The 26,625-nt window shown below is 36.3% G+C and overlaps 1 protein-coding gene across 2 annotated transcripts in view; it reads left to right on the top strand.

Annotated features, from left to right (window-relative positions):
- adam10a (ADAM metallopeptidase domain 10a) overlaps positions 1 to 26,625 on the top strand; it is a 71,331-nt gene that overhangs the window by 13,156 nt on the left and 31,550 nt on the right. For both annotated transcript variants that reach the window (XM_051899085.1, XM_051899084.1), the window contains exon 2: positions 6,470 to 6,620. In XM_051899085.1, coding sequence (XP_051755045.1) covers positions 6,470 to 6,620 — 151 coding nt within the window. The remainder of the gene's footprint in view (positions 1 to 6,469; positions 6,621 to 26,625) is intronic.

Below are 26,625 nucleotides of genomic sequence, written 5' to 3'. Positions count from 1 at the left end.
TCACTTTTACTTTCACTTTGAATACTGACCGAGGTTAAGCTTTTACCGGCATAACACTTCCGCAAAGTTTGCACGTTGTTTCTTGTGTGATATCCATTGGCTCCTCTTCTTGGTTGAACCCCCGCGGATTTGTGCTAAGCCACTGCGCAGAAGTGTATGACATTTGTTCGGAAGCATGGTTTGATGCAGACAATAGCCGGGTTTTCATCCAACTTTGCATTAATAAAAATTCAGCTCAAGAATATGCGCATCTGCGTATGTTTCCATCAACTGTGTAATGCGAAATGGACATCAGCCTAATAAAATGATGTGTTCCGACCAATGACACATATATATGTCGCACAGTTATTATCCTCATTAAACCTGTCTAACGTTGACCGTCAAGAATGTCAGAAATCACTAAGAGTTTAGCACTGTCCTTGCATACAAGGCTGTGCAACATGACAAAGTTTTGAATTGATTTTTATTTAAATGTATATTTAAGTTTACATTTATGTTCCAACAAACTTGAAAAATTCAGCTTGATAAATGCTCTAAAACTTTTATGTAAATCAAGTCAGTGTTCAATAAATGATGTTAAGTTTAGAAATGTTGTGCATCCACTTATTATTAGTGTGACATTTTAGCATGCAAATGAAGGGGAAAACTTCAAGATATCGGCCCTAAAAATCGGCAGCACATATCGGCCATCGGCTGACCCTGACCTCTAAACATCGGCATCAGCATCGGTTATAGAAAAACCCATATCGGTCTATCTCTAATTTTAATGTGTTGCTTCAGGTCTGCAGCTGAATAAACAGGGAAATAGAAAAAAAAAATGCTGATCCAAAGTGGACTGACTCACCTCTCTGCCTTAGGTAATAGAGCAAAATTGGCCCAATTGCTTCTAATGAAGCATCATTTTACTATCATTTTACTTTTATGCTTCTCTGCAAAGGTTCACTGGCTGACTCTAGTTTTAGGTTACAGGGCTAAGGATGAGCGAGCAAATTACTCGCCATTTTTTTTTAAAGCAAAGTGCGAAGTTGCTATAGAAACAAGACCAAAATAAAGACAGTTGTCCATTAGTCCATAGATGTAAACGTCCTTGTCTCTCAAAACATGAAATGAAATTGTCATTCAAGTCGACCCTGCACATTTAAAAAATTTGACGTGGTGTTCTTCTTAATTGTTGTCTTGTGCACTCAACATATTGACTTATAAAGTTTGTGTGCTGTCTTCATAGACATCAAGTCACTATAGGTTGACAGCAACTTAAAAAACATTCAAGGGTCTCTTTGAGGATTCAGACTTCATCTGTCTGCAAACTAATGCACTTTTTTACGCTTTGACATAAGTCTGCTGCCAAAGAGCTTGAGCCAATCACAAAGCTCTGAAGGAGCTCCATGCTGTTTAGTTGTAAGCATGTGACATGTCACTCAAATATCATGATTGGCATGTGGTAAAATAGGACAGAAGCTCAGTGATGCAGTTATTTACCAATTTTAACAGCACCGTTTTTGGTGCTGGTGTTTGAAATCTGGAAATTAAGCAAAAAGCTGTTGCATTTGTGAAAGCAGATGTTGTACAATGACTGGAATGTAATCTGCCAATTGTGATATAGAGAGTTTCAAGTGTGAAAGTAGCTAATTAAAAAGCAGCTAGTTCATATAGCTTCAATCTATAGAACTTACTCTCAAAGTTCAATTCTAAGTCCCAAGTGACTTTGGAAATAGATATAAAAAAAAATCAAATATCTTCATAAGCGAACTGTGTAACATTAATCGTATTTAGCACTCCAAACAGGTCTATAATCGTGCCAACCTACTAAACCGTGAAGGTAACCACTGACATGAAGTCATGTTATCAAACAGTTCAATGTTCTTATATTTTAACCTGTACAGTGCATTGAATGTAGAGTGCCAAAGAAAAAGAGTTTGCCTTGAGAGTGTGATAGATAGAGGAGAGTTGGGGAGGTGGAGCACTAATGTGTGTGGAATTGGAATGAGTGTTGAGCGTTCTGCTCCTGCTCCTGCTCCTGATTTCTGCTCGCTCTCTCTCTCCCCACAGCAAGATGAGAGGAGGATTTTATCGCTGCTGTACAGGTGGACAAACAGTCTGTGCTGATATTTCCAGCCCATACACACACACACACACACACACACACACACACACACACACACACACACACACACACACACACACACACACACACACTTTTTCGGTCTCCCACCCAATCACTCTGCCAATTGTGCAGTTTGTTTCTGTTCTCTTATGTTTTTTTATTTCTTTAATTACTGTTTTATCTCACAACCTGAGCATCTGTTAGGGATAAGGAAAGTGTCAGCTAGAGGTTGTGTTTTATGATTAAAGGGGCATCAGACAAAGCTGCAAATCATCAAGTCAGGTGTTTCTGAACTTCTGTCAAACCTCATTTATTAGAAGTTGAACAGAAGCTGTTTGCTGAAGAAAGCTACCCTGTTGATTTATTTTTATTTGTTGTGCTCCATTGGAAAGACACTGATGATTTTTTTTTTTTCTCAGATTGACACTTTGGTTGATGGCAGTCTGCCATGCAGAAATTATTGCTTCATCTTCCAAAATGTCTCAGCATTTTACCAATGTGAAGAAGTTTTGGTAGTGTTGCAAATATTCATGTTTTGTTTTTCTGTGATGTTCATGTATTTTGTAGTAGTTTATTGTTTAAGGTTAGATTCACCGTAAAATGGTAATTCAGTAATTTACTTTCCTGCCCAGAGGAGAACTGGCCCCCCAACTGAGCAACTTTTTTCTCCATTTTGTCACCTGTTGGAGTTTGGGTTCCTTGCCGCTGTCACCTTTTGGCTTGCTTAGTTGGGGACACTTGATATTCAACAATGTTTTTGATCTACCTGCATTGACATCATTGTATGCGAACTGAACTGAGCTGGACGATGACATCACTGTTTTCTCCAGAGCCGATGTATAAATGAATTAACTAAATAACTATTGATTTTTACAGAGGAATGAATCAATACTGAATTTACGTAAGCTGGACACTGACACAATTTTCTTCTAGAGCTGCTGTGCAGCCAAAATTATTTGCCAGTTATCACTGTAAAGCTGCTTTGACACAATCAGCATTGTAAAAAGCGCTATATAAATAAAGGTGACTTGACTTGACTTAAATTGCCTTTGCCTAATGCCTTTCTTTCTCATGTGGAACACAAAAGGAGAACATTGAAGAATGTTAAATGCAGAATTTTTCCATTCCACTCCACTACTTTTCAATTGTTCTTAAGTGTAGACACACTAGATGGACTTCTTTAATCATTGTGCTCTCGTCTCGCATCTTTTGCAGCGTCTCATGCATGACACATCATTCTAAAAGTGCGTCGCTCAAGTTAAAAGTAGTTCAACTTTTAAAAAACGCGTCTCTAGACCTTGCGTTCCACTGACCTGCATCTCATGTTTTTAACAGCAAAAACGCATTCTGTGAGAACCGGCCTTAAAAGTGCACTCACATTAGCGGAATTTATGTAAAATTTTGTGGGCAAAAAGGTCCATTGTCTATTGCTAATACTGATGAATGAAGCACAGCTCACACACAAGTTACTTTCAAACCAAGCAGCTTTGGAATGTAATCTGTAAAGCGAGGCAAAATTACATGACCAACTTGAACCCGCTGCTAAATCTGCATGGGGAAATGTTTCGCCCTCATGCAAAATTCCAGATTGCATGGTTTCCTGTTGAAATTACTGGATTTTGTGGACAAAAAAAATCACTAAATAATGAAAAATGTGACTGTACCTTAAGTACCCTATGTGAGAAGCAGATCGAAATTGAATTTGTTCATTGATATGTCCTTCATGGGCATTCAAAAGATTTGACTAAGAAAGCCATATTGGGTTTGAAACAACATGAGGCTTTGTACACAATACCAGGATTTTTATTTTTAGTTGTACTTCCCCTCAACTTGTAGCCTTGGGCAGATTTTGTCTCTTTTTAGAGGTATAATAAATATTAAAGCATTTTTGTGAACTCGCTGCATTTTCAGTGTGCTCTGGTAAACTGTTGAAAGCATTTGAGACACCCTTGATGGAAAAAAATAAAATGCTTCTTAATAGAACATGCAAAATTACAAAGCTCTGAGCCAACTCTTGAACACTGAATGTTACAGGCCAATTACTGTTTTGTGACATACAAGAGCCATAAATCGGCTCAGACAGCCTCCAGACATGACCTGTCTGCACTGATGGCCCTCTTGCACAAAGTAAATAGGAATCCTTCCATTCAAGCCAGTTTGGTGCTTAAAGCTTATTGTCATAGCATATATGGCTGGAGCCTAGGGGAGGTAGAGTTTGATTCAAAACAGGAAAGTTTGGTTCTCTGGGTTGTGTTAACTGATGGAAAGCGAGTGTCAAAGTTCTTTCTCTGAAAACACATCAACCAGAGGTTGGTGGGTCTTATTAGTAATATCATCTTATAGGCTGATTAGCTATACATTGTCAGACTACATTGCTCTGTCCAAAATAAACCGAGTATATAACTGTCATCATCATGTCAAGATGCTGTGGGTAATTTACCTGTGCAACTGTTGTAGGAGCAGATACTATAGTGTCGTGCCGGAGTAAACGCTCCCTGCTAAGGTCAGGCTATTCTTAGCATAAATGCTACTGTGCCAGGAAGTCACTTTTCCTCCCATCCTTCCTCAGACTCAAAAAAAACATGAATACTGTATTTTCTTACAATAGAAGTGAATCATATAATTGAACTAATGTACATGTGACATTAGTTATTTTTTTGCTCTGTCTCTGATTTCTGTTCCTCTTATTATTCATGACATAAGGCCAACTTTACATATAAGCCACAAAATTTAGTGTCATATTTACACATTGCAGTGTTCACACTATACTGCATGTTTAGCCTATTTTGCTATGCGTTTTATGAAATAAAAATGTTATTTACATTTTAAATGTCTAATTGCAATTGTATTATTTATACATTCATACTTTTATTTTTTAAAATTATTTTAAAATATTATTTATTATTATACATTTTTCACACAAATGTTTTTTGTTTTTGTTTTTTTTTAAACAAAGAAAATTTGCAAAAACAGACTTATACAGTTATTATAATCATACATGACTCTCCAAAGCAGAAATAAATTCATAACCACTTTTGTTGGACAATGACATTTTATTTGTTTGTAGTTTATCATTTTGTTTCAAGTTTGGCCAATTCCCAGAGCTGCACAATTCTGGACAAATTGAGAATCTTGTTGTTGTTGGTGTTGGTGGTGGTGTTGGTGTTGGTGTTGGTGTTGGTGGTGGTGGTGGTGGTGGTGGTGGTGGTGGTTTTTCAAACAGTTGAACACGGTTGTCCCACAATTCTGAATAGACAACTAAACAAAATATCATGTAATTTACTTGTGGTTCTGACACAATATTAATTGCTGCAGTCTATTTAAAACATTTAAATTAATTTTGAATGAATTATTTAAAAAAATCGGTTTGAATGAATGATTCAATGACTCACTCATGAAGACTTCACATGTTTCATTACTAGATGTTTGAACAATCTCTTCAATGAATGATTCAATGACGAATACATTTTTTTTAAGTCACTTGTCAGCACCTACTGGTATAATGATATAATTGAGACAATCGTTACTTAAAGCGTGAAGTTATGTGCAAAAGGTTATTTACTCTATTTTGACCGCTATTCGCTACCATAGACATCAGTGTTTATATCCATACTATAAACTTTTATTCCAGTACTTCTGTGATCATTTTGAATTAGTGTATAACAGAAGTAATGATACTGTGTGGTTGAAAAGTGTTTGTGTATCATTTTCATACATTACGACTGCTATCTCTGGCTCAGTGACAGCTCAAACACAGATTTGAATGTTTGCTGTGATCGTACTTGTCAAAGGTTTAATAGACATAGTCAAATCGTTGTCATTTAGGAATAAGATTGCATGGGTGTTTGAATTGAGATTGCGACCTTTTAACAATTAATCGTGCAGCTCTAATTCCCAGTAATGATTTTATAATGTATGGCTGTTATTTAAGGGATAAATTTAGTGCAAACTGAAACTTTTTTTTGTTGTTGTCTTTGGCCCTACACGGTGCCCCTCTATGACGTGGTGCCTTTGGGCACGTGCTCTGTCAGCCATCTGCTTAAAACAGCCCTGATAGAGCTGTAGTTGTATTACGCAGCAGAAACTCAGTTTGAAAGTTCAATACCCTGCTGTTGCTGCTGTAATACTAATTTGCTTACATGCAGTAGACGCAGAATGTGTGAAACGGGGATAAGCCTTGTAATTTACAGATAATGAGTTATCGTGTAATTCCAACCGTCACAGAGGTTTAGTCCTACTCGGTCACCACAGTTTGCCTGTTAACCTTCTGCACTAAGTCTTGCGTTCAATATCAGCTAGTCTGATCACAATCTGTCCCTGATTTTCATTTTTCTTTCTCTCTCCTTCCCTTCTTTTATTCCATAGGTCAATATGAGAAATCCCTGAGCAAGTACATTCGACATTACGAAGGCCTGACCTACGACACAGACGTCTTGCACAGCAAGCATCAGAGGGCTAAGAGAGCTCTTTCTCACCAGGACCAGTTCCTCCACCTGGACTTCCACGCTCATGGCAGGTCAGCCAAGCTTGTCTTGCTCTTCCTTCTCATCTGTTTTTTCTGGAAAACTGAATGCTCTGGTTTAATACTCATCCTCTGAGCATTTATGAGGGGAAATGAGCTTCCCAGTCTTTTTTTTTCTTTTTTTTTTTTTCTTTTGGACTGACCCTGGATTGTTCTACCTGAAATTACATTTTTTTCACAGAGCATTACAGACCCCTCGGTAATTCAACGCTCCAGGCAATGTGGAAACAAATTGATTAGGCTTAGATCTTTGGGGTCTGGCAAACAGCCCGCTGACAGAAAGCTTCCCATTTCTGTGGTGTGAGAGCATGTCTTTATGCATCGCTCTGTTCTCGGATTGTGCGAATGGTGCCACATAATTACACCTGAGGCAGTGTAGAAATATGCCCAGTCAGCATTTACACAGGATGTGATTTGCATCGTTTTGATGCCAGGTTTTGTCTTACCGTGATAGGCGCTGTCTTGCCTTACAGGTTTATGACATAATATCTCACTAGTAAATTAACAGTTCATAGCTGTAGCAAGTTTAATACAGCTGCCAGTGTTTCCCTCTACACTCCCCTCTATATTTAGTCTACAGATTTCATCTGACACAAACTATTTTTGTAGTCTTTATTTCTGTACAGGCATTTTAGAGATTAATTTTTCAGTCTCTGATGGAGTAAAGAGACTGATGAAAATGCAGTGGGTCTTTATGAAAGAAATATTGCAGATTCAATACAAGTTAACCTCTGCAGCATCTGTAGTGTGATGTCGATTACCACAGAATATAATAACTCATACCTCAGGTTGAATAAAAATGATTAAACATGTACAGCCTTTCCACATGAAAGCTTCTGGTGTATATTTATCGTAGCATTTAAAAAGCAGAAATGTGAAGCTTGTATTTTTGTTAACGCACATATATGAATTATTCATTTAGAAAATAACTTGATCTGTTCAGTTTCTTACAGACCAAAGGGTTGCTCATACTGAAAGCAATTCGCAGCAGCAAAGCGACAGGATATTATTCATTTTTACAAAAAGTTGCGTTTTTTCGTTGACGCAAGCAAAAGAGACCCTTGGCAAAGAAAGGGAGTTCAACTAAATGCAAATGAGTAATGAAACATTAATTTTGACATTTATTTATGGTGTTTTAAACATGCCCCCATAGGCTTCCATTGTAAGTACATTACATTACTGTGAAGCTTTTTCTTTGTTTTTATAAACCAAGGCATGCATCAAAATTATTTTTGTACATTCTACAAATGCCTTTTAACAGAGCTTAAGTAGATTCATTTAACCAGTATTTCACTGAATACTTTTGACTTTAAGTCTTTTGAGAACCATTAATGACATCCAAGCCCATCATAGTAAATTATTGACAAACAAATGAATGAAAAGCCTAGATTTATTAGCCTATGCTGTTGGTAAAAGTCTGTGATGCCAGTAGGGTTCTAACGGTATGAGATTTTCACAGTATGATAACCGTCATATCACAGTTTTATGGTATACTGTATTAAACAAGCATTTATTATAATTATTATTATTATTATCATCCGTTACAATGACCGTTTAATGAATGAAAACAGTTTTTTTGGTTGAAAAAATGCTTTTTTTTTTATAACAAACTTAAGTTGAAACCATTTGTGGTTTTGTTTATTCAAATGTCAATAATTAAAATGCATGTCTAATAATATACATTTTGTAACTGATTATGGATTAGATTTTAATTTTTATCATTCATAATTTATCATTTTTAAGAATAATAGAGAGTCCTATAAAATGTATTTTATTCAGAATTCAGATTTGTCTTAATTTTTCTGGATTCTGTGTTTTATGATTTTAATATAAATATATTATCAAAAACTGGTAATCAAATGAACACATAACTTTAACAGTTTAATGTTTTAAAATGTAATCAGATGTAAATGTAATTTCTTGCAACTCTTATCCTTTTATGTTTTATCAATGTGCTACACAACAGAGGTTAATTTATATTATATTCCTTAAATAATGTTTAAATAAATTGTATTTATTTATTTTTTATCAGAAGTACAATAGTAATATATTTCTGTAATATTTTAAGTTAAACTAAACTTTTATTTTTACAGGTTGTAGACCTTTGAGTTTCAGAGTGTATTTGACATGGTTTTTCTCAAATAAAATAATGAAATGCTCATTAAACTTTCTCTCAGAGCAGCTCTTGAGAGGTTTATGTGTTCATGTCCTCATATAGTGAGACAGCAGATGCTGAAAACACCATGTGTGTCACGCATACTTGACTATATAGTAAACGACACATAGAGACATGCAGAACAAGCAGATTATATATTTATATAGCAGTCTTTTGCTCTCTAATATTCACAGACACTAGATGATATTGTAATTTGATTTATTGTACAGCTCTACTTTTGATTTATTTATCCATTCATCAAAGTGCGTGTTTTAAGTGACATCTGCATTATACTGTAAATTCCATTTTCATAACTGGATTCTGGGATTCCATCTGCATCACGGAAATCATATGGCCTTAAATTATAAATGGGATTTAACTTTATCTGCATGGAGGGATGGTGTTCTTGAATTTAGGCGAACATGTTTGATATATTTCCTCCTTTTGCAGCCACTTTGCATCCACAGTTTGATATCTATCCTCAAGGGCAACCACGCGTTTGTTTTTTCAATATCCACAGTATTCCCATAATGCAAATTTTAACTTCTTTTTTGGCGTGGGATAGAGATTAGAGATAATAGCCTCTGTCTCTTACATTTTTTCTGCTGTACGTGTGTGGGTGGAGCAAGTTGAGAGTCTAAGCAGTCAAGTGGAAAGAAGTTGCGTATGCAATAGGGGTGTAACGGTTCGGTTTTTATCACTGTCAGGAGTTCGGTATGTGCTATGTTCAGGGAAATAAGGGCTACTTTTTAAAAATAAAGAAAAGAAGAACAAATAATCAAACTACAAGCAACAGCACTAATAAATACAATAGACAGGGTTCCTACGCAGTTTGGAAAAGTATGGAATTTGAGTCCAGGTCTGGATAAGTATGGAAAAAAGAAAACCGAATATAGAAAAATATTTGTGTTTTCAGACTATTGCCCCGATTCAGTTTTCTAAAAGATAAAATTAATGTCTAAAAGAAAATAAAAAATATTTACAGATGACTGAACTTTATACCAAATACAATGCTGAAAATAATGCTGTATGAACCATTTATATTATATATGGTCTGAAAAATCTACAGAGAGAAATTTGAGTCTGGAAAAGTATGGAATTTTGAAATGGAAAATGTGTAGGAACCCTGAATAGAGCAAAGATACAAATAAATTAAACGGCAGTTTTCAGGTGCAGAAATTGAATAAAGTAATCAAGTGTAAAATAACATTGCATATCTTCACTGTATAAATTAAAGATTAATCATTATTAAAGTTACAAAAACTATTCAGTCAAGAGGAGTGAGTGATTTCCTTGTCATTTGTTCTTTGATTAACACTATCAGGAATATTAGGCTGCTTTCACTGTAATACATAATGAACAAATCCAGTACAATGATACTTAACACATGTTGTCATTCTCGACTGTTTATGTTCACTTAAGACATAAACTACTATGTTTGCTAGGATACTCACCAAGACAGGCATGTTGACAAATTTTGTGTGAATTTGTCTGTTTAACCGCAAGACTTGAAAGAGAGTACAATATTTGCGCGCTGTCTGAGACGTGGCTTTGTGTGTACGTGCTTCGGATGAGTACACAAACAAATCTTCTCACGATGTGCGCGAGAGTTCTCGTTCACGTCTTGCTGTTGGATGTGTAAATTAGCAAGGCTTAAATAAGTTTAGTTTAACACAGATAGCAACGTGTGCTGTTCAGGTCTCACCTGCGCTCGTGCACTATCAACACCTGGTGATGATGGCGTAAATGATTGCTCATATTAGAGCATGCATCACTTACGTTACAAAGTTTAGGGGAAGCCAGAATGCATATACATTGACAGAAACATACATTAGCCTAACTCTGTCTCTCTGTTTTACACGTTTTCAACAAACCATATTATAGATGCGTATGCTTTGTCAGATTTGAGATAAACCTTGGTGCAAGTGCATGCCAAAACGTGGGTGGAGATACCGTTCAATACGATTTTTTTTTTATTTTATTTTTTTAACCGAGAACCATTACACACCTAGTATGCACAGGTGAGATTCTCCATCTGTTTTTTTTTTTTTTTTTTTCCAATGCTGCGGATAAGCAAATGTGTACGATATGAAAATCGTACGAGTTCATACCATAATAGACCATCACACCGGTATACCGCTACAACCCTAGAGACCACTGCACAAAACTGTTTTGCCTTCTTTTATCTTAACCTTCCTTGTGTCAGCAGTAGTGTTTCTTTCTGAACCTTTTATATATAAACAAGAGCTAAAGGACTAGGAGATCTGAGCCTGCATAATCTTTCCTACAAAGAGACAGATCAGACTGTGTATTCCTGTGAGTGAGTGCTGAAAGCTTGACGAGTTCCCTCATCTTGAGCATTTGGTTTTTACTTGTTCTGCATGGTGATCTTTTCTGTTCTTTGGAAACATTTATCAGGATAAGACAGTAGACAAATATTACTGTTCAAGTGCAGATTACTGTACTGTATGAATGCTTCCTTACGCATGTACACACATGTGCACAAGCACCAGTCTATTCCTTTGTGGCGTGACAAATGAACACACCAAAACTCGCACACAAGTCCACATAACCATCTGCTTTCTTTCTGCCTGCATGTATGTGAATGTGTTCAGTGGCCTAAAAATAACACATCCCAAGTGTTCAGTTATTTTCACTTTCTCTCTCTCTCTCTGTGTGCGTGTTTCTTCACATGAAATGAGACTAAAGGAAAACAACAGCTTACAAAGGAAGTGCTGTTATCACTGAGGGAGTATGCCACAACGGATGCTATATTAAATAGTCATTGTGGGGCTCAGAAAAAGTGGATGGTGCTAAATACTAGTGCTGGGCGGTATACCGGTTCATATGGTATACTGGTTTCAATTTCGAGACCGATATGAATTTTTTAAAAACCGCCATACCGGTGCATAGCTGAAACAGCTGCTGTATCTATTCAGTGGCCATGAAGCGCTATGTAGAGTGTATAGAGAGCGGACTTCTATTAACTGCATACCCTTCTTAGACTTATGGAAACAACTTTATTACACAACAATAAATAACTCACAAAACTAACTCTCTTTAATACTGCGCATACCATGCAGAGCCAAATGATTTCCGCGATGCAGAAAACACGGATGAAATCACGGAATCCAGTCACAAATACAACTTACTGTATAAAGCTGAACGTCACAGAATTTACCAATTTTTGGATGAATAAATCAAAAGTAGGGCTGTACAATGAATCAGATATCGATACGGACTAGTGTCTGTGAATATTAAAGCTAAAAATGATCAACTGCTATTGAAGTCTATATGAATGAGTTTTTGTCTACTACTACACATACTGAAGCACGCGTGACGCTCGAGATGATTTCAGTGTCTGCTCTCTCACTCACTATACATGAACTTCATCTGCAGAGCTGCTCTTAGAGTCACTTTATGAACATTTCACCATTTAATTCGATAAAACTATCGACATTTGTCTCATCATATACACAGTAAGTCAAACATCTTCACAATCCTGTCAAAATAAAAGTTCGGTATAACTTGAAATAACAGAAATATAGACCTTATGTAGCTCCGCCCCTTTTCAGTGCTGCGCTCGTTGTCTTTTGACTTCCGGTTTGTATTTCCACAGCGATCTTACGTATTTATGAATGAACTGCTCATTTTAAAATCTTCCCGGTCTACAGACATTTGTTAAGACATCTGCTTTAAACATAACAATGCTCATGATAACTTTCATTAACTCTACAACAGGTAAATCCACTTCACCAGCTAATTATTCTTCAACAGCGATGCCATAGAAATATACAGAGCTAAAAAAAACGGAAGTTCAAAGACAATATTCTAAAGATGGCGGCGCGCTTGTTTCTCTGATAAATAAGGTCTATGCTATTGTACAATCGAGTATACTTCGTTTAATAGAGATAATAGCCTAATAATAATAATAATAATAATAACACCGTTTATTAAAACAAACTCAAAGGTCTTCATTGAAATTACATATATTGCATATATTTACATATAATATTATTATTATTATTATTATTATTATTATTATTATTATTACTAATTTAATTAAATTATTTTGATTACGTTTTAAACTAAATTGTTAGCTTTATGAACTGATTTGATTACATTTTTAAAACATTTTTTTATTTGTCCTTACAATGTTTATATAATATATTCCCTCTACTCCTGACAGTAAAATATGGCAAAAAAAAAAAAAAAAAGTGACATACCGTGAAACCGCCAGAATCTTAAAAAAAAAAACTGTGATACAGATTTTTGGTCATACCGCCCAGCACTACTAAATACAAGCGAATACAGAGTCCAAACATTGTGCAATCCAATTACTCAAATCACATTCAGTGCTAGTCAGCAATACATGTGACTACATCATATATGTGGTGCAAAGATGCAAAGACTCATCTGAGACATGTAAATACCAGGTGTTGTAAACAGCTATCTGTCTCGTCTGGATAACCCTAGATGGACATTAATACCAGGTGTAAAGGGCCCTTGTTTGCATGAGCTCAGAGGGCTCCTTTCTCCCTTCAGACTTCAAAGGTCTCTTTTGAAGCCATTGTACTTAAACATGATGAAGGTCATCTATTGTGAAGGGGGTTCTGGGAAGCCGAAGTGTGAGTCAAGATGAGGTTTAGGAACTCTAGAGTGTGGCACAGCATATGAAGTGGCCATTTGTCACACGTGATGGAGTGTTTTTCTTTATATACATTATTCATGAATCAGCTTCATTATGTTTCGATGCTAATTTAATTATGTAATGAGGTGAAATTGGTCATTGAACGACGGCATATATATTCATTTGTCTGTAAGTGCTACCTGAGAAAGTCTGATAACTTAAAGTGAAAGGAAAATGGACTTAGTAATAATAATTTGAAGATGTTTTGCCGCTCTTCTAAGAAGATTCATCATCCGAGGGTGGAGACTCTCTGGGATTGATTAAACCTTGCTAATGAGTGGACAGAAGTCATTAAATGTAAATAAGTTGCCATTAGATCAGTTGCCTTCATTTCACCAGACATATTAATATTCTAGTGTACTACTCGTTTATTGGTTTCTGAAAACAATCAAATTAGCCAAACTATTTCAGGGATGGACCAATATTAAAAGTCTGGCTGATACTATTAAACTGCTGATATTAAAATTCTGTACTGTTCTGTTTAAACAAACAAAAATTAAACCCTGTAAATTGTTTTAAATGCTCTGAGTGAATATAAGCATTATAATATACTCTATTAAAAATGGATGCTCATTTTTCAAGGTTACATTTAGCCATGTTTTTAAATTATTACTGTTTGTAAGTGAGTGGCAAATGTAGTCTGAAAGTATGAATTGGGGAAAATAAGCATAAACTAATTTTGGTCAATATACTAGACTACCGCTCAAAAGTTTGGGGTCAGCAATGCAAAAAGTACAACTGTTTTCAACATTGATGATGATGATAATAATAATAATAATAATTATTATTATTATTATTATTATTATTATTATTAATATAAAGCACCAAATCAGCATATTAGAATGATTTTTGAAGGATCATTTGGCACGGAAGACTTCAGTAATGATGGCTGCAGATAATTTTTTTCTTTGCCATCACAGAAATAAATTACATTTTAAACTATATTAAATAGAAAGAAGGTATTATATTATCTCATAATACAATTTTTACTTTATTTTTGATCCAATGAATGCAGCCTTGGTGAGCACAAGAGACTTATTTCAAAAACATCTTTCAAAAAATCTTACTGACCCCAAACTATTAAATGGTAGTGTACATCATGTATCAACCAATACCAATAGCCAGTATGATATCGATATATCGTGGATCCCTAAATTTTTTATAATGATATACAAGGGGCAGGTGATATACACAACTTTGTAATGCACAGTCCAGTTTTCTGCAGAGTTCTGTGCACACAAATTCCCTATAGACCCAAGTATAAAACAACATCACAAAGTGCTTTTGTGTGTGTCTAAGGAGCGTTTTGTTCAGTAGGTACTTTTCTATCTCGCCCAAACTGTCCCCTGTCCCATCTCTTGATGAAAAGAGCCACTGTGCTTTGTTTGACTGCTGGATAGTTTGCATATGACGAGGCTTGGTGTTCTCAGTTATCACTGAATGCTGTTTTGTTTTATTCCTGACATTAACTCAACTGTATGTTCAGACACATGTGGGGTGTGGTGGTGTGCCTTAAAACAGTTGTCCATGGCTGAAAGCAGTGTATTGTTTGAAAGAAAGCAGTGCAGCAAATGAATACATGTGTGTGGTGCATTTGGTGTGTTTTGCCTATTGGGATTAGCAGTTTAAGCCGCAGTGGAGCATCATGCCAGAGGTGGAACAGAATGAGCCCTGGAGCTAATCTCTCCAAGGTGAGTCCACAGCCGCACTCACTTCCCTCTGCAGAAGCAGAGAAGCTTACAAGTGAATGAATATTTAACAATGCAGGACATTCATGGGGGATCACACATCGCTGTATGACTTCAGCCTAGTCAGTGCGAGTCTTGTGACTTAATACTGATATGCACATCTCGTACCAGATCAGTCTGCACTTTTTATCACTTCTATCACTAAAAAAGTGAGGTAACCTCTGTACTGCTCCTGCAATGTTCCTGGTTCTCGCAAACATGGATTGAAGTGATGTCAAAGTTATAGTGAGCAGTGTATTAACATTGCATTACAGTACGTTAGCAGTCACTTTCCAATCCAAGGTGACTTGGAGAACATCTTCTATAGCACAGTCCATCTGGAGCAACACAGACTCGAGTGTCCAGCTCAAGGGCACAATAGCAATAGGATCCCAGCTTTTCTCCTCTGTCATGAATGAGGGTTTAGATCGCAACCTTAAGCCCGGAACACACCAAGCTGACGGTCAGCCGTCGGGCAGTTTTTGTGCGTCGGCCGACTAAGTTTTCTCAGTGTGTTCCGCACTGTCGGCTGAAGTTGGTCCTCGTCAGCTTTTTTTTCGGCCGATTCGACATGTTGAATTGGCGTCGGAGCTCGTCAGGCCATCTGATCATTCTGATTGGCTGTTCAGCTACTGCCACCTGCTGGTACGGAAAGGCATTTCTTCTTACACAGGTGCAGAACGGACGTGCTACTTGGCCATCAAGTGTCGAGGGTTGGTTTGGTGTGTCAGGGCAACTTTGGACCCAGACGCTGCCACTAGTTTGTCGGCTTGGTGTGTTCTGGCCTTTATGATGGTAAATGATACTGAGCTGCCCATAACTTCCCCAAGCCCTTTAAGTATTGGAGAGGCTTTGGAAGATAAAAATTACAAGCTGTCAGTGACTAAACAAAGTCTCCAACTAAACCAAGCTGAACTGAGAGCTTGTGATTTAACCTCTAGGGAAGTAACTGTATACATCAGCGTCAAAATAGCAGGAAGGCAGAGGAGGATTGTTTGTCATTTGTTTGTGTTGACTGTTTTCAGCGTTCCAGCTCGCATCAGTCTGATCCTATGGGAATCCTTCTGTGATTTGCTGTTTTGGGTTGTTTGGTTCTGTGAACAGTGATTACTTTGATTTTATTTTTTTTTTTTTTTTATTATTATTATTATTATTATTAAATACAAATTACACAAGTGTTTTTAAGTCCGTAGCTCTGTAATAGGTATGCAGAATATATCAGTACTGTGTATTGTAGATCATCAGTTATAGGTTATACCAGGAGTGTCGAAACTCGATCCTGGAGGGTCACTGTCCTGCAGAGTTTAGCTCCAACTTGCCTCAACAAACCTGCCTGGAAATTTCTAGTATGCCTAGTAAGACCTTGATTAGCTGATTCAGGTGTGTTTCATTGGGGTTGAAGCTAAACTCTGCAGAACAGCGGCCCTCCAGGAGCAGGATTCCTGGGTTATACAGTATTTGTTTTATTTATCATAGCATCAGTCCATATTGGATATAGGTCAATTTTATTTATTTATTTATTTAGCCTTTATTCAGACTGGACTGTAAAAGTTACTAAATATTGAAGAGAATCCTCACTCTCATTGGCTACCAGCTCTCTAGATATGCTAGAAGTGTAGCGTAGTGTAGTTTAGAGATGCAAAGAGGGAAAATTAGACCTTGGAACACATTTAAAATGCTTTTCCAGCAGAGACCATGGGATAATCAGTACCTGTACAGTCGAAGAAGCAGAAAAGATCTGAAGCCAGAAAACAGAAAGGCCGACAGAGACAAAAAAATGAGTGTAAGCTGAGTGTAAAAATCCTGAGTAGTGATGCCCAAGTTGCTGCTTTTTTGATGGACAAGTAAGGGAATTAATTATTGTGTAGACTGTTCTCTAAAACTCACTAGTGTCAGTGTAATTTACATAAAACTCAAAGGCGATCATGTTGATAGATGGCAGTGCAACGTCTAACACCATTATGGTATCGGAAGTACATGGAAAATGGTGTTGCTAACTCTAGTTGAAAAACTACTCAATTTGAAGTTATATATTTTTAAATTATTAATAATTTAATAACACTGCTAAATGTAATCTTCAGCAAATGTCAAAATGAATATCTATTTTTCATAGTGTACATTATAATGTGTTGGTGCCATTTAAAATGGCTGATTTTAGTTTGCTTTTTTTATTTTTTATTTATTTACACAAAATAGTATTTTAATATAGCAAACTTTTGGTTATTGACTATAACATTAAAATAAATATTGGCTTATTGGTATTTGCCAGAATTTTAATATCTAAACTGCATTAGGTGCATGTGGTTTTATGTAATGTTTCGATGTAATATAATATACTGCAACTTACCTAATTTTATTGTTTTTGGTAAGTATAGGTTCTGAAAATAAATTCCAACATTCTCAGAAGGGGAAGGTGGTATAACAGAAAGTGATTTAGACTTTGCTATGTAGACAGAGAGGGTGTTAAGAGATTATAAACCAGCTCAGTGTATATATTACCCTGGAATTTATTGATTACACAGCCATGATCACTGTGAAATTTCCTTCTCCTTCCTCTCCACCGACTGCATAAATATACCAGTCAGCAGGCACAGGGTGAAACGGCACATTAAATAATTGTCTCTGTGTTTGTGTGAGAGATTTATTTATCCTGTGTCTGATGTGATGTTTCTGTCTCTCCTAAACGTTGATGCTGCACTTCTGTCAGTGTGTCACTCATTGCTTTTCTAGCATAGTCTGTAGGGACGGCCTTTCTGAAAACTGATGGACCTGCTCTAATCATTGCAGATGTTTGTTTTTTTTATTATTATTGAGGGCAGCTTCTTCAGCTTTATAATTTGTTATCTGATATACCTCAGATATCTGTTCCTCTCTATCAGTACCTCATTCATTCTCTCCTTTCAGTACCTTGTTCATGTAGGTGGAATTACTTAGAGGTTTGTTAGTCTCTGAGAAGGTCAGAGAGAATTACTTCTGTCATTTGGCTCCAGGCTCCAGCTCTCAGAGGTAGCAAGCTGGGCTTCAGATGCCCTCCTCAATAACGTGTATGAACTCACTTGTTTGTTTTACCAGAATTCAGAGACAGATGCAGTATCACTTCACGGCAGGATCTTAGCCAGTCCTGCTTTCCCTCAGAGGTATCGTATAAGTAGCTAATGTCAAGTCACCTTTATGTATATAATATATAATACAGATTGTTTCAAAGCAGTGTTACAGTGATAAATAGGAAAATAATGATGTAAACAGAATTCAGTTCTGCTGTAAAGCATGTAGATCTAAAAAGAAAATAGTGTTATTGTTCAGCTGACTTCAGTTCAATGTTGATTCAGTTCTGTTCAATAACTGTGTTCATCAATTGGATGGAGATTAATTCAGCTATAAAGCAGCTCTGCAGAAAACAGTGGTGTCATGGTCTACCAATTCAGTTCTCATCCAATAGTGTCAGTGCAGTCGAAATAATATTGCTGAATATATAGCCTATAAGGTGTATTCTGTGTTGAAACGCAGTATGTGTGGCCTTTTTTCATAATTATGTTCAAAATAACACCATGTTTTGTTGCTGTGAAAGTGTGTATTTAAGCGCAGGCATTCTTCTCTGTCTTCTTTTATTCGAACATATTTATTTATCAAATAAAATAATGCTTAAGCGAACAGTGCTTGATATTTCATTTAGACTGACTTTTTTGCATTTTATTGCAATAGTTTGTTTTCTTTATAAGACAAAAGCTTATGGTAGTGATTGCTTCAAAATGTAACATGTATATGTTAATGTGGTTAACAACTTTTAAATAGAATATAATTTTTTTTAGTCTAAGTTCCTTTAAAGATAAGCTTCCTACTTATCTTCGTAAACATTTTTTCTTCTTACTTTAATAACAACACGTGTACTTGTATAGGCTGGAATTACATTGGCTAATGAAATTTTAAATGAAAATTGTCCTCTGAAGCAAGAGGATTGTCATTTAACAGACCCCAGTCATTTAAAAGTATTAAACTGTAATTGAGGCTCCCTGAGTTGATGATTTATCATTATTTGCATGATTACATAAAATATTATGTAGAGGATTACAGCCAACTTAAAATTTAAATGAGCTTTGTTAAGCAAAAATATAAATAAATAATAAATTACTCAGAAACATTAGAAGAATTATAGTTTTACAGAATAGATCATCATCAAATTGATTCAATACAACCAAAGCACCACAAAACATCCTACAGAGAGGAGCTGGAAAGACTTAAAAGTGACTTTTCTGCTGGAGATAATGTTATTTGGTGTAGTCATGGTCTAATGAATCAGTTGCAGTGCTAAAAGAGATTCCAAATCAGGAGTGCAATTCATTTACTATCCTCCTTACAAATTAGAAAATGTTTGAAATATTCGTGAATGTTATTTTAATACTACTCATGTTTTTTTTTTTGTATGTTTAAAAAGTTATTTGACATGATTTTGTTTTTGTCTTGCGTTTTATGTGTGAGAGTAAATGGTGTGTGGGTAAGTCGGGCTCACTTATTTCTTTTCAGCAGGGAGGTCACATTTTGAATAGATTTTCAACCACACTGGCATTGAAGACTATCCACAGTAATCTGTGTTAGGTCCACTTACTTAGAAAACTGTATTTTATTCGCCTGTCTTTCAGTTCACGACGTGGGCTTTTTTGCAACGTTTATGATGGAGGAAGAGGTTTTAGTTCTTGTCATTGCCATGCCCAAACTAGTTTTTGTAATATTGTTGGAATTTTTGGTTGCTGAAACCAGATTAAATCATATCTTATTGTCGAACTGAATGTACATTTCCATTCAGACATGACTGGAACTTTCCATTCCACCCTTAAAAGGGTGCAAATTTATTATCACGGCATATATAGTATTACATCAACTCCTTCACTGTGCCAGTGCTCCTGAACTTTGCAGCAGTTTAATTTTGATAGTGATGTTTTTTGTGTACCCATCTCATCCAATCCTGCTGTTTCCCAGTGCAAATAAAAGCTGTCTGTTATGCCAGTATGAATGAGCACAGAGGCATTCGTTTTGATTGCATTAGATATTGAAAATGACTATAAAAATGTCTATTTGGCATTTTAAAATGACTCAATTTCTTTTCCCATTGAAATCTAATTGCAGAAGTGGTAATGATACCAGGCTTTTATAACTCTGCTAAGCACATGCAGACCAAGAGACCTGTGGTTTTGTAGTCATGAGAGAGAGTGTGTGCATATGTATGACAAACATGCTACAGTATATCTTCTACTCAAAACAGGCAAGGCAGGGTCACATGTACTTCATGTGACGCATATCTCCCCTCTCACTCCCTCATGTGAGCTCAGAGAACAGAGAGATTAGGAAAAGTTGAGAATGAACACAGTCTCTCCTGACATTTCTCCTGCAAATTCCTGAAGAATGAGTGTTGGGCATGTGATCAAAATAAGATCCCTTCTGTCTGTGAGAGGAGTCTTAATTTTCCTCTCTCACTGTAATGATATTAGTTTTAATAGTTCTGATTTGCCTAGTTCTCTCTGCCTATTTTTGCCTAGCTCTATAATACCACTATGACACACACACGGTTTGTTGTCTTTGGTTTTAGAAGCAAAAGAGAAACTAAGCAACATGAAACTTTGCTGAGTGTTTCTCTGACTTTGACTTTCAGCTTTTTGAAGTGTTTTTTTTTCATTGCAATGCCCTGCAGATGTCCTGCCACACAAAAACTCGTTCCTATTTTTGAGAGGTTTCATCTGCTGTCCATGCTTTCTTAGTATTGATCACAGTAAAGGGACTTGAAGCACAGAGGTGACTGAAATAACAAAGAAGGTGCTGAGAGATCAGAGCAGGGTTACATAAGGAGCTGGTCTTCTGACCACAGACTGTGAGAAGAGGCTGAGGTTGTTGTAAAAAGATTGAACTTATTTCTTTTAAATGGAATTGAGATCAAGATGTTTTTTGATATGCTTGTATTTCTCCTTTTTAATGAGGTTCTTTATTGAAACTGTGTGTGGTTGTGGTGTTTTTCTGAAAGGAGTCTTGTGGAAAAAAATGTGGATGTAGAGGTTAAAATAACATTTTGTAAAGCTGATATCTTTTTAAAGTGATACAAATCTACAGAGCCTAAATTTGGTCAGACTCAGGATTTACCTGTTTTGTTAGTATTTCAGAGCTTTATGCAAAACATTATAATGTGAAAACACTGTCACTTGATTATCTAAAAATTTGAGTTAGTCTTTAAAGGTTGTGAACTAGCGGCGATAAAAGCTGACTGTGTTGCCGCCTCGCATCGACTGCATCTGGGTCAAAAAGCTGTGCTTGAGCACACCAAAAGGACTACAGGCAACTGTCAACTAAGACGTGTTTTCTGCGCCTGCACATAAGGAAATAACTGTCTAAATCAGCAGGTATCAATAAACCGAAACTAGGACTGCAGATATACAGACCATTAACAAAGCAGCGCTTGCTTGCCATTTTCAATATCAGTCATGCTGATCACTTTCTTCATTCCAGATGGCTCATGTTATTATGAAAATATTCACGTATTTGAATGCTCAGGTAAGATGGTGTAAAATTTACTTCCTTTGTTAGGTTTGTTGACTTCCTTTTGTTAGATTTGTTGACTTCCTTTGTTAGGTTTCATCGCTTTCGCTTTTAATCTCTCTCACCGTCAGCCCCAACGCAGGCAAACTCCCGCCGACTTGAGACCAACTACATCCGACATGTGGAACACAGCGCAAAAACTATCCCGACATATGCTTACCCACGGCCCGACGTGTCACGGCCTTAACAGTAATTTTTAGCAACAGATGGATTAAATTAGGATGTTGAGTGTCAACACTTGGATAGTTGTTGTTATTGGGTTTTTTTATTTTTCCTTTTTTTCTGAACTCTTAACTCTTTTTCATAACTCTTAAACTCTCTTTCAAACACACTTTCACTCCTAACAAACACACTTTATCATCATGTCAGTGATCTCTACAGTTCAAATATGTCCTTTGTGTAGTGGTATGTGCTATAGAGGAGATGTTGACTCATCACCAGATGGTTTTTTTATGAGGTTTGTACTGAAAAGTTCTTAGAAAGCTTTCCTGACCATCAGAAGTTCACCCAAAAATGAAAATTCTGTCATTAATTACTCGCCCTCATGTCGTTCCAAACCTGTAAGACCTTCCTTCATTTTCGGAACACAAATAAAGATTTTTTTGATGAAATCTGAGAGCTTTCTATCCCTCCATAAACGGCTATGCGACTGACACTTTGACGCTTCAAAAAGTTCATAAAGAGATTGTAAAACTAATGCATATGTATTGAGTGGTTTGTTCCAGATTTTCTGAAGAGACTTGATCGCTTTTTATGATGAACAAACTAAATTTATTCAATATAAACTTTTATTCAATATAAACTTTGATCAGCGAACATAAACGGAAGCTCAACTGAGCCTGCTTGATACGTGAGAACAAATCTCTTCCAGAAGCTCAAACACTCTGCGTAACACACGAGAACCTCATTGGTTCTTGCACACCCCAAGCAAATATGCTTGAGCTTCAGTTTACCACAACTAATGTGTGAGTTGATGAATGCTTATGTGAATAAAAGCCTAAATTCAATCTGTTCATCATATAAAGCTATCGTGTCTCTTCAGAAAATTTAGACTAAACCGCTCAATTCATATGGATTAGTTTTGAACTTTTTGAAGCATCAAAGGAGGGACAGAAAGCTCTCAGATTTCATCAGAAACATTTGTGACCCTGGACCACAAAACCAGTCATAAGGGTCAATTTTTTGAAATCAAGATTTATGAACGAATAAATAAGCTTTCCATTGATGTATGGTTTATTAGGATAGGACAGTATTTGGCTGAGATACAACTATTTGAAATTCTGGAATCTGAGGGTGCAAAAAATCTAAATATTGTGAAAATCACCTTTAAAGTTGTCCAAATGAAGTCCTTAGCAATGCATATCCACTTTATATATGTATCTATATATATATATATATATATATATATATATATATTTATTTATTTATTTATTTATTTACGGTAGGAAATTTACAAAATATCTTCATGGAACATGATCTTTACTTAATATAATAATTTTTGGCATAAAAGAAAAATCAATCATTTTGACCCATACAATGCATTGTTGGCTATTGCTACAAATACACCATGCGACTTATGACTGGTTTTGTGGTCCAGGGTCACTTTTGTGTTCTGAAGATGAACGGAAGTCTTACTGGTTTGAAACGACATGAGGGTGCTCCTCTTGGGCATTCTGCAGGAAATCTACTAATCACACTGGCTTCGGCTTGCATCTGATAATGGATACCGTGGCATGGTACATCATAACAGTGCACAGTATCGCCATTGTGATTGTTTATACTCCTGCAGGGGGAGGTGGTAGTTTGAGAACAATTTTCGGTTGATTGGATTAAAAGATTGCTGTTTACAGTATTGGTTAGAGCGAAGAACGCAAGCATGTAATAGTTTAATAAAGACTTACATTAAGACTTAATACTCTTGACAACTCTCTGCGCACTAGAAGATGAGCAAGCAAATAAACATCTCAATGGCTTTTCTTCTGTTTTATAAATCATTTTTTTAAAAAAATCACAAATTCACTACTGTTTAGAAGTTAGAGGTTGGTAAGATTATTTTATGTTTTTGAAACTTGTTTTATACACTACTATGTTTTTGAAAGAAAGCTCTTATGTTCACCAAGGCTGCATTTTTTTTTTTTTGATCAAAAATACAGTAAAACAATAATATTGTCAAGTATTATTACAATTTAAAATAGCTGTTTTCTATTTTATTATATTTTAAAATGTAGTTTATTCCTGTGATGCCAAAGCTGAGATTTAGCATCATTGCTCCAGTCTGAACACTCCACTTTTTTTGAAAATAGGCTCATTTTCCAACTCCCCTAGAGTTAAACAGTTGAGTTTTACCGTTTTCGAATCCATTCAGCCGATCTCCGGGTCTGGCGGTACCACTTTTAGCATAGCTTAGCATAGCTTAGCATAGCTTAGCATAGCATAGACCGTTAGCATCTCGCTCAAAAATGACCAAAGAGTTTCAATATTTTTCCTATTTAAAACTTGACTCTCATTCCGGCGTAATAATCAAGGAACTTTGCTGCCGTACCATGGCTGCAGCAGGCGCAATGATATTACGAGCGCCTGTGACCCCCTGCTTGCACAGGGAGCGTGCCTTGCAACCATGGAGACATTTGTGAGAGGCGCTGCGTAATATCATTGCGCCTGCTGCACCCATGGTACGGCAGCAAAGTTCCCTGATTATTATTACGCCGGAATGAGAGTATAGTTCCTAGCCATATCAGCCTAGAAAATCGCAACTTTTAATTTTCCGTCGGTCTTAGTACATGATGTAACTACAGAAGAGTCAAGTTTTAAATAGGAAAAATATCGAAACTCTTTGGTCATTTTTGAGCGAGATGCTAACGGTCTAATCAGATTCAATGAACTATGCTAAGCTATGCTAAAAGTGGTACTGCCAGACCCGGAGATCAGGTGAATGGATTCAAAAACGGTGAAACTCAACTGTTTAACTCTAGGAGTTGGAAAATGAGCCTATTTTCAAAAAAAGTGGAGTGTTCCTTCAAGTGTCACATGATCCTTCAGAAATCATTCTGATATGCTGATTTGGTGCTCAAGAAACATAAAAGGCTACTTTAGAATGATTCATATTTTTTGAAAAGTTCTATACAATGAACCTTTTAATTGAGTTGAATTGGATCTAATTAAATAACCGTATTTAAATTCTTGGCATCAGATTTCTCACCAGTACTTTGCTCTTGCCCGCAGTGGTGCAGTCTGCAATTAATTAATTCTGTTGTATTGATTCTGTGTGGCACGTAACATTGAACACAGACAGACTGGCAAGGAAAGTTGATTCAGGCCCACTGTGCACTGCAGGATCAATGGCTCCCCATTTTCTTGGTTTTTGTTTACTCATAGAGCAAGCGTCCATGTGTATAGCCCTCCAGCAGCCAGATGGGCCGATCTGTGTCTCCGTAATGAGTCCTTAGAATGGAGTGTGATAAAAATAGGTAGCTTTAGGAGAGGAGAGAAGGACAGGAGGAAAGTAGAGACAAGGAGATAAGGCAAAGTCCAGCTCATAGAAGCCAGAGCCCTGATTTCTGCTGTGATTCACTAAACTCTGTCGAGGTCTCCCTAGCAGTGTGAATTTTGCTAATTTTCCTGCTTGATTTCTATGCAGATAAATCACCCCAGCGTTGGCCATTGCATTCAGTTTTTTTTCTAAATTTTTTGTCATAAGCATCATGTTATGGCATCTCAAATAAAATAAAGTAACACGATTGTTGTTGTTGTTGTTGTTGTTGTTGTTGTTGTTGTTGTTATATCAATTTTTTTTGTATTAATTTTTTATTGTTGTTGTTGTTTTTGTTGTTTCAACTAATGTATTATCATCATTATTATTATTTAATTTAATAATAATAATAAATTATTAATTTACGTACTATTATTGATGTTGTTGTATTTATTTATTGAATTAAAATCATTATTATTATTATTATTATTATTATTTTAATTAATAATATTTTATTTATTATTATTTTAGGATTTGGTTTGCTGGTGATAGGGATATTATTGTTTGTGAGTAATGATTTAAAGTTTACAAGTATCCCTTTCCTTCCTCTGTCTCAGTTGTTTTTGTAAAGGTGAGGGGTGTCATTCAGGACAGGTAGAGCCCAGATCAGGTCAATGAATCAGGAAGTTGTGTAATATATGGATGTTCTTCTCATTAGCGCTTACCTCTTCTGTCCTGACCCAATTCAGCTGACATCTTTCGCAGTCATCTTTAACTAGCTAATGCTTTATTCTCTAACCCCCCCTCTTTCTCCTTTGCTTGCTCTTAAAAGGCTGTTTCATTCTCAGTTCCTATCATTCTCTCACACACACAGAGACTCACTCACACTCAATATTCCCTACCGTTGTTTACCGCCCCCATCTCCCATCTGTCATAGAGCACTCTAGTAAAGCGTTCATTTATTGCTCTGTAGTAAACAAAGGAAGTACTATGTACTCAGTAATTCCTGTTGCTGTATCACTCTGTCCTCATAGACATATATAATTGCCATTTATGCTAGTTGGTGTCATCTTTTTTTTTGACTGTCATTACTCTGCATCAGAAATCCACTTATATTCAGATTAAGGTGCTGAGCTGGTGGATGTCATTCATTTCAGATGCATTACTGTAACATAATTGAAATTGTTGATGGATGGAGAAAACAAATTGGGTCTTACTGGGATTGGGTGGGTGGGATATTCCTGAAACTGACTTAAGCGGTGAAAGTGACGTGTCCGGGGACAAAAGATCTCAGTGGGAACCCAGATGGCTTCCTTTGGCTTTTTGGATGTTCACACAAAGGAGTTTGCTGGGCGCTTGACAACTGCAAGAGAAATGCA

The sequence above is a fragment of the Ctenopharyngodon idella genome, chromosome 7 (genome assembly GCF_019924925.1).
Source record: "Ctenopharyngodon idella isolate HZGC_01 chromosome 7, HZGC01, whole genome shotgun sequence".
In the NCBI taxonomy this organism is placed as follows: Eukaryota; Metazoa; Chordata; class Actinopteri; order Cypriniformes; family Xenocyprididae; genus Ctenopharyngodon; species Ctenopharyngodon idella.
The sequence above is the reverse complement of the archived record's forward strand: the minus strand, read 5'-3'. Positions and strand labels throughout refer to the sequence as shown.